This window comes from Phaenicophaeus curvirostris, chromosome 5 (assembly GCF_032191515.1).
Source record: "Phaenicophaeus curvirostris isolate KB17595 chromosome 5, BPBGC_Pcur_1.0, whole genome shotgun sequence".
NCBI classification, from domain to species: Eukaryota; Metazoa; Chordata; class Aves; order Cuculiformes; family Cuculidae; genus Phaenicophaeus; species Phaenicophaeus curvirostris.
Window position 1 is genome coordinate 40,080,097 of NC_091396.1, and position 14,310 is coordinate 40,094,406.

General features: G+C 36.8%; 2 protein-coding genes across 6 annotated transcripts in view; one reads left to right on the top strand and one right to left on the bottom strand.

The window, feature by feature from the left end:
- Positions 1-14,310, top strand: part of G2E3 (G2/M-phase specific E3 ubiquitin protein ligase) — a 229,052-nt gene that overhangs the window by 178,981 nt on the left and 35,761 nt on the right. The gene's annotated exons all lie outside the window — the stretch shown is intronic.
- The window catches only part of STRN3 (striatin 3), a 66,338-nt gene that overhangs the window by 33,096 nt on the left and 18,932 nt on the right, over positions 1-14,310 (bottom strand). For 4 of the 5 annotated variants that reach the window (XM_069858374.1, XM_069858376.1, XM_069858377.1 and 1 more), the window contains exons 3-7: positions 6,795-6,868; positions 5,267-5,348; positions 4,792-4,971; positions 4,200-4,332; positions 2,616-2,757 (exon numbers count right to left, since the gene is read on the bottom strand). In XM_069858374.1, the coding sequence (XP_069714475.1) occupies positions 2,616-2,757; positions 4,200-4,332; positions 4,792-4,971; positions 5,267-5,348; positions 6,795-6,868 (611 nt within the window). The remainder of the gene's footprint in view (positions 1-2,615; positions 2,758-4,199; positions 4,333-4,791; positions 4,972-5,266; positions 5,349-6,794; positions 6,869-14,310) is intronic. The other variant, XM_069858375.1, reaches the window with a different exon arrangement.

A 14,310-nucleotide genomic window follows, 5' to 3' on the forward strand; every position in this document is an offset into this window, starting at 1 on the left:
CTCTGGAATTTGGTGATGAAATGTTTTATCTTATCTGAAATTAGATCTACAGATAACACTTTGACACTTAAGAATTGATAAGGCAATAGGTTTAGAGCCTAAAAATCAGAAATTTGGTTTCCAGGTACTAAATAAAGGCATTATAAAGAAATACACATGTAAATAATTTACGTTTTTTCAGGAAGCCTAAATCTTTGCAAGAGTAACAAGTGATAGAAGGATGCCCATGACAGGAAAACTAAAAACAAGAATTAAAAAAAGCTGAGAAAACAGAACAGAGCAACTATTTACATTATAAAGATAAGACAAATATACGAATCATAACTGAAATAAAGTTGACAGTTGATACAACTGTTTAGCAAGTAACAGAAAATATTCATTTAAATGAAGTTCTGCATTTTGAAAAAAAAAAAAAGAAAAAAGGACCTGGAGATTTCAAGTAATAATAGTTTCAAATTTCAAAATAATGCGTTATTTTATTTTATTTTAGAGGGCATTTAAGTGGAATAGTATTTGAAATGTTACTTTTAATAGGTAATAAAGAAGCATTGGCTTTAAATTGTTCAAATTTACACACTGATCTCTAAAATAGTGACACTTAACTGCAAGATCTGATAGACTGTATCCTCAAATATCTATTTAAGGAAAGAACACCTGTACTAAAATAGTGACATATTATAAAAAACACATTGCTACTACAGTTTGGAGTATGTTTCCTGACTCATTTAAATAGTACAGAATACACAACAAACTTGTGAATATTATCTTCATTAAGCAAAACTCAGAACATGACTTTTTAAGATGAAAGTAAGTTTATGTTTATTGCCTCCTCCCCACCACCTCGTCTCAGACACGACTATTTTGGTAAAAATGGAATTACTGCAGTTAAACCAGTTGTCACAAAAAAGCTGCCACAAGTGTGCATAAACTCCTAAAATGCTCTGTCTCACTTCCTTTATGTATTCGCATAAACACTAATAAAAGACATTCCAAATGTTCTGTGAAAACTGCGGTGAGTCAATTTGATTTTTAAAATAGATTTTAGAATTTTATTGTATTTCATTTTTAAGTCTGGGACAGTAACCAAACTGCTTGAAAACAAGTTTGAAAAAAATTAACTTGCAAAGTCAGCATTGCCAATCTATCAGAATTCCCCCAATTCAGGTAACTATCTAAGAAGACAAGAGATATAGTGCTGGAAAGTAATCTTGGAAAGCAACAACTTGGAATTTCAGCAGACAAGCTAGTTCAGTAGGTTTCCTCAGTCTGCTGTGAAAAAATGGATAAATCTTTGACTGCATGAATTACAGTATCAAACTGTTTTTCCTTCTGTGGTAAGTGATAAGATTGATGCTAGAACCAGAACTTTCTGCATCAGTATACATTTGAAGGGACGCTTCAAATAGAGTCAAAATCTTGGCTTCAGGGACTATGAGACAACTTATATCAAGAGATTTGCCTGTTTGGCTAAACCGAAAGATGACCAAGAAACTAACCAAATAACATTGCCTTCAAAGGGAAACATCACCAAACAACTCAAGTGCTTCAAAAAAAATATAGGCATTACAAAAACTAAATGTAACAGTTTCTCTGGCTTTTAGAAATAAGGCTGAGTTTCAAAATAAAGGTCACTAACCCTTTGATACCAATTTCCAGAAAGGAATGCTTTCAAATCCTTAGTATCATCAAAATCAAGACTGGATGATCTTCCTGGAAGTATTTCGATTTCTGTAGATCTTTATAGTCTCTTTGCCCACCAAGTTTTTTATTTAAGTATGACAAATTCATTGTCCCAATGACATAAAATGGTCAAAGATGATGATCTGGTGGCACTTTTTGGCCTTACAGTGAAAGGCTTAACAGTACGTAACTACAAAAATTGCTTGTGCCTCAGTTCAGAAATTAAGATGGCCAATTTCCCATTTCAAGGCAGATGTGAATTATTTGGTACACTATTCTTTTTTCCTACGCAAATCTTGTTCTTTCATTCTCTTCTTTTGAAACATGAAGGTTCCAGGAATTTCTGACTTAGCATATTTTGTTTCACATCAGAATAATAACCTACTTATATTTATTATATACTCCAAAAAGAAAATGAATTAATGAAAACTTGGACAAGTATAAAAGCTATTTCTTTTTTAATCTACTAATGCAAGACACTTTAGCAATATCTAAAAATCTCAGCTAGAAAACTTAAATTGTTCATATTTACGAGTACAGCAAAAGAAATCCATTTCACTTGAGCACAAAAAGTTTCAAGGTCCTGGTCAGAAACAAACAGAAAAAAAAAACTAAATTTGAAAGCAAATTTTATTCAGGTGTAAAACATTTAGAATCCTAGCCTTTTTTAGTCGAGAAGGAAAATATTCTCCTCTTAGTTTTGAAGTCAAAACCAAACCCTGAAACAAAGGTACTATAACTGTACTCAAGGCAACTACAAGAGCATATCTCTCTGTCACTCAGTTTCAGCATCCAATACATTACTATCAACGCAGCAGCATTTGATCATCACAATCATCCCACACAACCACACCACCTTAGTATCTATTGCAACTCTTATGTACTATCATGAACAAGTATTCTTTTATTCCAACATGCTTTTGTTAGCATCTTACCCCACTCTGTTCCATCTCCTGAACTTCGAGCTTCTCCAGCTCCTTCACCATCTTCAGCTGTAACTAAAAAATCAAATTCTTTCAAAGCTTCCTCAGTGTCGGGGTCATCTGTAAGGTCAGCAGCTAAACCTTCATTACCAATCTGCAAGCAGATAAAGCATTTTTCAGCATTTAAATCATGAACAGTTTTGTCTACTCAAATACTTAGATAAGAAATCACATAGGTTACTTTCACTGAGTACCCACACATACTCATGTTGCCCATAAACCCCAATCCTCATTTTTTATTCAAAGCAGATCAATTGGAACATACTCTTGCCTTTCCTGTACTATCAATAGCTCTACAGAGAAGTTTTACAAACAAACTGTGTTTTCTACTGATCCAGAAACCTTTTTTCCATTTTGCTTTCTGTTTCTATCTGGTATAAGCATAAGCTTGGGAAATATGGTGCCTTTTAACTACTTCTACTTACACGCCTTCACCTTAAACAAAACAAGAAAACTCCCTAAATTAAGCCAGTGAAATATTTTCTTTCATTCTGCAGTGGGAGAAAATTTTCGTATGCAGTTATGTTTCTGACTTGCACGATATTCTTACAATTTTGCTAAAATTTGCTAGAAAAAACCTGCTTTGTCAAGAGTCTAAAAATGAGCATAATGTCTTCACATGTGCTTGGAGATTACCTATTAGACAATCTTTTTATCATACTATAATGCCTTAGAACAAAAGGGATTCAACCAATTGCTTGATTAACCTGTTTACCAGGAGCACAAGTTAATACCAAAGGTATGGTGGAAAATCCTTTCTGACAAGTCATGGTAGGAGATTAAAACTTGCATCATTCCAAGCTAATGCCACTAGCTATTTAGGAGAACTCAACATGACCAGAGGGTCCATCATGCTACAGAATACTGAGCAAAAACTAATCAACCTCTTTACATAAAGAAAACCCAACAGAGATATTCTTTCAGTACAGGACAGAAAGAACTAAAAAGGAACAGGTAACAGTCTACCCTACCCAGAAGTCTTCTCACAGAATAGAAGACTAAAGATGAAAATAAAACAGAACAAAATAGAACCTTAACCAGAAGGTTACTGGAGACAAGTCTCTGCTAGGCTCTTAAAGGACCTAAGTAAAAAGCTGCATAATAGGAAAAATTAAACATGTATTTGGCATAATTTAGTTTCTTCCAAGGAACTGTCCCTACCTTTTCCAAAATTCAGAAAGGATGCATACTGTTTTGCGCTAAATTTGCCTCATAAAGGGACTTAAAACTATGCAGAGAAGCTGAGATGGCCAAATCAGTTATCTATCTCTTTCAGTAACTAATTCAAGTTTATAAACCTGTTCACTGGTTGTTTTCAAGTTTTCAAGGTAATATATTAACTAAACCACCAAATTTACCAATAATGCATCTGCTTACAATCCATTCAGATAATGAAGGTACAAACCCCGATATTTTAACATGCCACATTTATCATCAACTGGGAAAAAAAGATTTCCCTTTTAAAGAGGATTTTAGATGTATATAAAACATATTTAAAACAAAATATATTTTTAGAAAAATGAAGTATTATTTTACTTTGTGTTTCTTATTTATCCGGTGCTTTTCTTTTCCTTCTGCAATATCTTCTATCATGTCATTCTCTTCTTCTTCATCACTATCATCTGCATTTTCCAAGAAGTTAAATGTTTCAAGAACATCACCAGAATTCCTACACAAATCAAAACATTAACAGAGAATGTTTTATTTGAAGATATTTTAGAAGATTAATCAGATGAAATACAATTGCTACCTAACAGCTTAAGAGTTTTAAAACTAGCAAAACAACAAGAAATGGTTGCATGAAGAAGTTTCTACAGCTGCACAATTCCTTATTATAGAAGCACCACTCAACAAATCTTTCCTTATACAACAAATTCAGCTGCAATACACTATATGTTTTCCTGTATATTAACATATATGTACAATATACATATGTGTTTCTAATATAGATGAGTATGTTCCTATGTATAATCAATTTCAGTCAAGGTCATCATCTTTAGTAGTTACTTACACTCACAGGTGGTTCAGAGATGTTTAAGTTGGAAGTTCAACATGAACTGACCAGTATATAAAAATGACTAAGTAAAACATACTTAAAACTTTATGCACTTCTTATCTCTTCACTTACCTTTTAATTTCCTGTCCCTTTTGTTTTGATGAAGGGGATTCACCCCCATTGAGGATCTGCTCTAAGTTCTTTGTCTCTACTGAACCATTTGGTTCTGAATTGGAGAGCCCAAGCAAAGACCTTACCCTCTGGGAGCGTACATCCAATATTGTATCTGTATAACCTACTTCCTGAAGATACCTAGATGCATTAAGAGAAGAAAGGGGAAAGCATACTTGAGGGAAAAGGAAAGAATTCAGTTAGGACTGTTAAAAATTAAAGTGCCTATTATCATTTACAGAAAGTAAGTTTCATTGCTATCTGCCTCGTATCAGAAACCTTACACTACATGGCTTAAAGCTCAAGACAATGAAGGCCTGAAAAATGGACCACTATCTACTCACCTCAATTACTGTTTCATAGATTAAGCATACTTACAGCTCCTCATAGTTCAGGAGAAAGTTTGAATATGCAAACATTCAACAATGTTACTTACTGTCTTAGTAACTGTCTGCCTTGCTTCCAGGTCAATTGGCTATTTTGAGGTACTGCGGGAACCTCCGTATCTTTGGTTTCTTCTGAAACATACGGTGTCATAGTTGAGTGAGGGGTTTTGTTGGGGTTTTTTGGTTTTGCTTTGTTTTTAACAAATTTATTTTTAATAAAACATCAATGAAACTAAAAGCAAATCTTGGAAAAAGCTTTGTATTAGGTGCAGTCTTATGCAGTGTTTTTTAATTAAGAAAAAATTATTCTAATTTTTGCTGAAGCATCAAGCAAATAATTTACAGAACACAATCAGTTAAAAACTAGAAAAATATTTAACTTGTACACAAAAGAAAATCTTGCCCCAATCAGCTGAAGGATCACTACTAAGAAAACAGGCTATATCTCTTTCACAAAGTGGAGATGCTTAAAAAGCAACAGGGAAAATACAATTAAATAAGAGAAGCAGTGACATATCAGCATTTGGAGACACTAAACAGGTCAGGTTTAACACAAACTCCCATCTGCTTACCACCAACAATTAAAATCTGGACCCACTATACTTTTACTATTGCAGAGACTGTAAAACACAGTATAAACTAATAGTTTAAGAATTTTAACATTTAACTCCTACTGCTTCTAAACACATACATAGTATCTCATCAAGCAAGAAATATCAGTAATAATCTCTAGTTTTGACCAAGAATAAAAGGTACCCCAAATGTGGTACTTCTAAAGCAGAAAACAAACAAAATACAGAAAGGTGGAAAAAAAAATAATCTGAAGACCAGAATTTTAAGGCACATGACACCAATACTGGTCAATACTGTGTCTTCCCAAAGACCTACATTTCAATAGAAGCCATGTGCAATTCTGCTTATCAAATAGCCCAATGTTACGAAAAATGCTTTCCTCTATCTGCAGTATTCCAAAGATAAAAACTTGTAATCAACTTCATACCTATATTGCAAAATCAGATGCACTCCTGAGTAGCAATAAGGATAGCTAATTTTTTTCTAATGACTATTTAACCTTCATAAAAATTCCCTCAAATTTTAACCTTGATAAAAATAGAAGCTCAACAATTTTTTTCCCAGGCCAATGCAGTACAACTGGTTAACTTTTTTCACCATTCTTGAAAAAACTAGCATCCTATAAAAGCACCAAAATCCAACTGTATATCTTCTGTTTATTCTACACTTATGCTTTCCTTCTGGATGGATGGATGGTACAATGGCAAAAAAGCACTAAACCCTTTAAGAACAGGTATTGTAAGAAACAATTAGAAGCAGCAGCTAAATAAGGAATTGTGTAACTTTATTCAAAGCTTCATTTGACATTCAGGGCTCTTAAAAAAGGAAAGGTCAATGAATTCTGATTTCCAGATTAAACAATATCTACCCAATACCAAATCTTTCGTAGGTATCTTCTCTGTAACACAACTAGGGGAGAGTGAGAAGAACAAAAACCGCAATAAATTCAACAGAGCAAATCTAGACTACATAAGCAACGTAAACAGGCTATTATAAAAAAGTTACCTGATTCAAAAGTTGGCATTTTCAAGTCACCTTGGTTCAATTCTGTGCCATATTTTAATTTATGATATTTTGCCCTGAAAAAAGTATGCAGGTGTTAAAAGCATTGCATGCTAATTTGTTTATCAACTCAAAGCATTCTACTCCCATACTAACAGAATGCAACTTATCCAAATAAGTGCTGTGCTAATTATTACATCATACAATTATTTCTAGCAATCCAAGAACACAGCTTTCAAATAACCTTCTTACAATTATTCACAATTATCAAATAACTTACAGATAAGAGTTCAGTATGTTCTAAGAACGTTAGGCTTTTATGTGTTAGCTACTAAGAAAACCATTTTTCCAATTGCAGCACTGTCACAGACAGCCAATTGCACCATGACAAATGAACCTCACATTTTGGATTCCTGCCTATTTGCCACACCTTCAGTTTCTGGTTCAGTTTCTCTCCTGCTCTTTAACTGAGATCCTTCCCTCTGATGAACCACATTAGAGTGCTAGATTCCCTCATGACATGTATTCTCCTACTGATTTTCTTGTCCTCATTGACTGGAGTCTTATATTCCTTATTCCAATTCTTGCTCAGTCCACATACTGAAATATACCTCATTTCTTCCCATTTCCTGGTCTCTGATCTCCTAACCCTTTCTGCATAACTTTTTAAAAAATTGGTCTTGGTCATACTCTTGCTATGTAGGTATGCATAAGCCTTCCAAATCTTACTTTATACTGAAGTTGCCTATCAAAAAGTGTCTTCAGCTCTGTTTACTGCCAGGAATATCATAAGAAGTATCTACACCTGTATCATGGATTTCTCTAACTTCATCCGAGGCCTTTCACAATTTGACACTTGCATCACAGGTCCTCTCAAAAAATACTCAAAATCTCAGGGGAAAGAACTCTAGATGTCCTGCAGCAGAGCCAAGGTGAAAGATCTCTGTAAAAAGTTTAGTAGTCAAATCTAAAGAAGCCTATAAAATACAGCTGTCTTCATAATTCTAAATTAAACATTTGACCAAAAGCTTTAATAATCACTGAACTATATTTAGCTGCCATTAATTTTAAGAACAACTTCAAAATATGAAGCTTCCATAGAAAAGATCCATTATGGAACACATGCTGGACAAACGCACGGATTTCAAAAAAATTTTCTTCTCATATGGATGAGCCATTGCTGCAATTTTCTCCAGACTGAAGTTAAATGTTAATATCAAATGCTGTCTGACATTTCGTTATATATATAGAAGATTTTCCTCTAAACTACAGAAGTTTCTGCTAAAACTGCAATTAGAGTCTCAGTAACAAACTGTCAGTAGATGGCACTACTGACCCTTTAAAGCAAGATAAAACTCTGCATTTCGTAGCAATTACACTGTAAATGAAAAACGTTTGAGTTCCTGAAGAGGAGGTATTTGTGTAAGCTGAATCTGACTGTCAATTAACCAGAATCATAATTCCTTAAATTATTTTAAATATGTTCATATTTCATCCATGAACTAGTAAGACTGTCTATTCTAGTTGGTCTCTTTACAGCAAGACAAAGCTTTGTTCCACATTGTAATAGGGCAGTGATCCACCAAGCCTTCCAGATAAAGCACATGTACTATGATTTATATGCCCTAAAGTACTGTACATTTGAGGTTTAAAAAAAAAAAACAAACAAACTGTGATGTTAAAAAAAACCAAAATGTTTCTGCTGAATTCGTAAGTAAGGTGACTGAAAAGCCAATCTAAATTTCTTCAATTTAGAGCTATGGCAAATACCTTTTAGGAGCAGCTGTTTCATTTTGGAGCTACAATTCCAAAACACTAATTAAAATTCTGCTTCAACAGTTGATTAGCAAAGATCATGAGGTATTTGATCTAAGATTACAGCAATGACTAGCCATTACAAATAAACCAAAATATTGCTGAATGTAATGAGATCAGTTATGTCTTTCACATCACATCTGATGCCCAACTTCAATTTTACAGTACAGAAGCAATCTTGTTAAATTTCAAGGAATTATATATTTGCACACACGTTCCTCTCCATGTTGTCACACAAGCAAGGGTAATTATTACATATCTTACAAATCACTGAAAGCTACAGTGCTTTTGGGAAGTCAGTGCTGTTACTTCCCCACACCAAATAGTAACCAAATACTACAAAAGGCATCTTTTGAATCCTTTTGAGGCTTGACTTTTTATTCTTCTACGTCTAGGTTTCCATGAGAGAAAAAGTAAGAGAAGGAGAAAGAATGCCCTAAGTTGATGTAACTCCTTGGTACTATTCAGCTGTTGAATCCTACCATTCAGTTGCAAGGGTATAAGCCAGCTCCAGTACAAATCCCATGAAGTCAAAACATATCAACAGGTTTTTGATCTCAGCAAGTTTTATTAATTTAAGCAAAACAAAATGCTAACAAAGCTTTGAGTAAAGTGGCTCAGAGTACACAAGCAAAGTAGTCTGGGTCTGCAAAGCACCACAAAGGAATATCCACTATCTACAAACAAAAAATCTCATGCATATAACAGATGACAGCCATATTTTATTACAAAATCATTACAAAAATATTTAAGGATATTAAAATATAAACAACATTCTACTTATCTAAGAAATTTTCACACCTATTGCACACATACATTGATATTTCTAGTACTTATCCATATCTTGTAACTTCTACTGCATTTTATCTAATCTTAAACAATGATATTATGTTTCATACCCTTCCTTTTTCTGAGAAATCTTGACAATTATTGTCTGAATGCATTTATTTCTGACTGACTACAATCTGATATTTCACTGCATCAAAGTTTTTGACAGCATCAGGCATCTAGTAACAAAAGAAGAAAGGGGGTAGAGGGTACAACGCTGAAAATGGCCATCAACAATTTTCAGATCTGAAATTCTCAGGTGTTTTTTTGCAATGGGGCCGTCTTCTTTTCATTAGTTGTGACTCCTCACTCAGAGGAAAAACAGCAAAAATAATGCCTACACTTAGTTCAGTGCAACAACAAAGAAACTCATACTATCATTCTTGGACGATTTACTGACAAGTCAGTATACTTACTCTCACTTTCATAGAATTGCTGGCTTGGAAAAGACCTCTGAGATCAAGTCCAGCCATACCTGTCTACTACTAAACCACATCCCTAATCACTTCATCTACCCATCTTCTAAATACCTCCAGGGATGGTGATTCAACCACCTCCCTCGGCAGCCTATTCCAGTGCCTGATAACTCCTTTTGGTTAAGAATTTTTTCCTAATGTCCAATCTGAACTTGCCTCAGTGCAGACTGAGGCCATTCCCTCTCATCCTATCACCTATCACTTGGGTGAAGAGACCAACACCTACCTCTCTACAACCTCCTTTCAGACAGTTGTAGACACTGATAAGGACTCCCCTCAGCCTCTTCTTCTCTAGGCTAAACACCTAGCTGCACCTCATATGACATGTTCTCCAGCCCCTTCACCAGCTTCACTGCCCATCTCCGTAGGTACCAAAACAGAACACAATATTCAAGGTGCAGTCTCACTAGCACTGAGTACAGGGGCACAATCATTTCCCTGGTTCTGATGGCCATGTTGTTTCTGATACAGTTCAAGATGCCATTGGCCTTCTTGGCCACTTGGGCACACTGCTGACTCACATTCAGACACCTGTCAACCAACACACCCAGGTCTTTCTCTGCAGGTAGCTTTCCAGCCACTCTTCCCCAAGTCTGTAGAGCTGCACAGGGTTATGTCCCAAACGCAGGACTCTGCACTTGGCCTTGTTGAATATCCTGTTGTCTCAGCTCGCTGATCCAGCCTGTTCAGATCCCTCTGTAGAGCCTCCCTACCCTCAAGCAGATCAACACTTCCTCCAAGCTTGGTGTCATCTGTGTACCCACTAAGGGTATACTCAATTCCCTCATACAGACCACAGATAAAGACATTGAACAGAACTGGATCCACCACTAAGCCCTGAGGAACACCACTTATAACCAGCCTCCAAGGGGATTTAACTCCATTTACCACAACATTTTGGGCCCAGACATTCAGTCAGTTTTTTACCCAGCAGAGGGTGTGCCTGTCCAGGCCAGTGGCAGCCAGGTTCTCAAGCAGAATACTGTGAGAAAGAGTGTCAAAGGCTTTACTGAAGTCCAGGTACACTACATCCACAGTCTTTCCTTCATCCATTAAGCAGGTCACCTTGCATAGAAGGAGATCAAGTTAGTTTGGCAGTGCTTGCCTTTCATAAACCCATTTTTACTGGGCTTGATCACCTGGCTGTCTTGCATGTCCTATAGGGTAGCACTTAAGATGACCTGCTCCATGACCTTCCCTTGCACAGAGATCACACTGACAGGCCTCCAAGTTCACTGGATCCTCCCTTCCATCCTTCTTGAAAATGGGCATAACATTTACCAGCCTCCAGTCAAGTGGAACTTCCTCAGTCAGCCAGGACTGCTAGTAGATGATGGAAAGGGGTTTGTCAAGCACCTCCACCACCTTGGGTGGATCCCATCCAGCCCCATTAACCTGTGAATGTCTAATTGGCTGAGCAGGTCTCTAACCACTTCCTCTTGGATCAGGGGAGCTTTGTTCTGCTCCCCCTCCCTGCCTTCTGGTTCCAGAGGCTGAGTACCCAGAGAACATCTTACCTTATTGTTAAAGACTGAGACAAAGAAGGCATCAAGTACCTCAGCCTTTGTCACTATTGTTCCCCCTATGTCCAGCAAAGGATGGAGATTCTCCTTGGCACTCCTTCTGTTGTTGATACACTTGTAGAAAGATTTTAATATCTTCCCCAGAATTACAAATTTAAGTTCTAGCTGGGCTTCAGACCTTCTGATTTTCTCTCTGCATGATCTCACTTCATCCTTGTAGTGCTCCCAACATGCTTGCCCCTTCTCCCAAAGCTCATATACTCTCCTCTTTTTTCTGAGATCCACTCAAAACTCTCTGCTCAGCCAAGCTGGTTTTCTTTCCCACCAGCTCATTTTCTGGCTCACAGGGATGGGCTTGCCCTTGTGCCACAAGGATTTCCTACTTGAAGAGCATCCAACCTTCTTGGGCTCCTTCACCCTCTAGGACTGCCTCCCAAGGACCTTTATCGACCAGACTTCTAAACAGTCCAAAGTCTGATCTCCAGAATCCAAAGTGACAGTTCTGTTGACCCTCCTCCTTACTTCTAGAACTGAGAATTCTATCATCTCATGATTGCTGTGCCCCAGGCGTTCTCCACAATGCCTCCTCTGTTCACACGCATCAGGTCCAGTGGGGCACCTTCCCTAGTTGATTCTTTCATCAGTTTGATCAGGAAGTTGTCTCCCCCCGTGCTCCAGGAACCTCCTCACTCTTTCCTTTCTCCTGTATTATACTTTCAGCAGACATCTGGCAAGCTGAAATCTCCCACAAGAACAAGGGCTAGTGATCATGAGGCTTCTCCCAGCTGCCTGTAGAATATCTCATCAGCCTCTTCTTCTTGGCTGGGCAGGAGGTCTATAACAGACTCCCACCACAAAATCTGCCTTAGTGGGTGCTCTGCTGATTTTTACCCATAGACACTCAACCCTATCAACGCCATTGTTAAATTCGGGGCAATCAAAACACTCTCTAACTTAGAGGGCCACCCCCACTGCCTCTCCTTCCCTGCCTATCCCACCTGAAGAGCTTACAGCCAACCATGGCAGCACTCCAGTTATGCGAGTCATCCCACCACATTTCCATGGTGGCAATTACATCATCATTTTCTTGACATACAATGACTTCTAGTTCCTACTGTTTGTTGCCCATGCTGCATGCATTGGTGTAGATCAATTTCAGCTGGGCTATTTCCTTACTCAAACCATCATACTTATGCAACTAGGGCCTCTCCAACTACTGGGCACTTGTAGAAAAAAAAATTAACAGAAAGCTTCCTTGCTGCCTCCCACACATTCACCAATCAATCCTAGAGTTTCAGTTCCTGTTTTTAGCAATCTTCATGACAATTCTAGCTGGGCCTTAAGCAAGGATTTTTCCTCTTCAGAAGCATGCAGTGTTGGCTTGCACCCACCCACTAGCCACAAGAACTAAAACAAACTGCATGTTTCTGCTGTTATGCTTCTGTTGTACAAACCATGTGCAAGTTTCTTGCCCATCAGATAAGCTCTGGAATTTCATGGGAAGTTAAGCAATGGCTGCTGCATTTTGCCATTGATCTTCAAATTCTGCATTCTATGTCTTCACACTCCAGCTGTAACTACCTACATCCGCCTTACCCCATTAAGTAAGCAACCCCCACAGCCCTATGGTGTGTATCTGCAGCAAAAATTGCCAAAATAACCATTTTCTTCACCTTCAGAAAGTTAATTACATGTAAGACACACGGGTCTGCCATAACGGCACATTATTCCTCTGATATGTTCAATGTTGTTGAAAGGAAGAGTACACACATCCCAATACTTTGCATACTTTACATTTGCCCTGAAGCCAGAGTGCCTTGCACCTTACTGGCATGATACAACAACTTTCAGTCTTACATTGGCTGGAAACCTTGAGTTACTTTCCATTTTCAGGACAGGGCTGAACGGAGAAATAAATCCTTTCTGCATAATACTTCAATAGAAAACAAATGTACGGATACAGCTTTCTGTATGAACATATGCTGTGTTCTGAAACAGCTTTACACTGGACACTTCTCACAAAGGTACACAGCCTTGTCAAAACAGTTTTTAATATGAAACCAACTAATCAAAGTTACTTCTGTACTAGTCACTCAACTCATAGTACTAATAATACATAATGTAAAATTTACTTAGACACACTCTTGGACAACTAAAAGTGGCCAGGTGAAGCCTCACTATACTTTGCTACAAAATATTAATTTTACTCTTGCAGAAATGTTCCCCTTAAATCAAAATACACAAATAAAGGCTACCTATTTTGTTGCCTGAACCCCAAGATGTTTACACTGTTGGATTCAGATGCTTTTTAAAAGCAAGATAAAATTAAATACAATAATGGAGTCCATTACCAGAAGTATAGGCACATGAACAGTTTATTTTCATAGCGGTTTTGCCAAATTACTATTTCTGGTCAAATTTAATAGCCACGGAACAGGAGAGCACGTCTGTTACAACATTAGTCTGCATGGACTGAATGGAATTTTAATTTTTAAACCTACAGAAAATGCACCTACTGAGACTAGAAATTCTACCATTGACCACATGAATAAAAACAGTAATTCAAAATGTAACAGGAACTTTCAAAGGATTCTGCTCTGCCACAAAATACAGTTTTCATCATGCAACACATACAAAATAATCGTAGGGAATCAACAGAATAATATTTTCAATCCTTTCAAGTTTAATACCACTTAAAGATCAGGTAAAGGTTTAGCAATAAGGTATAAATGTGTTAGGAACACTTATTCTTACTTAGTATACCATTACTTAGAAAAGAGAAACTGTCCAATTCTAATTTTCTATGTTTAAGACTTGTATCCAAACAATTCTGAAAATTATGCAACTTTTTATTATAGCAGACACTAAAGTTTATCA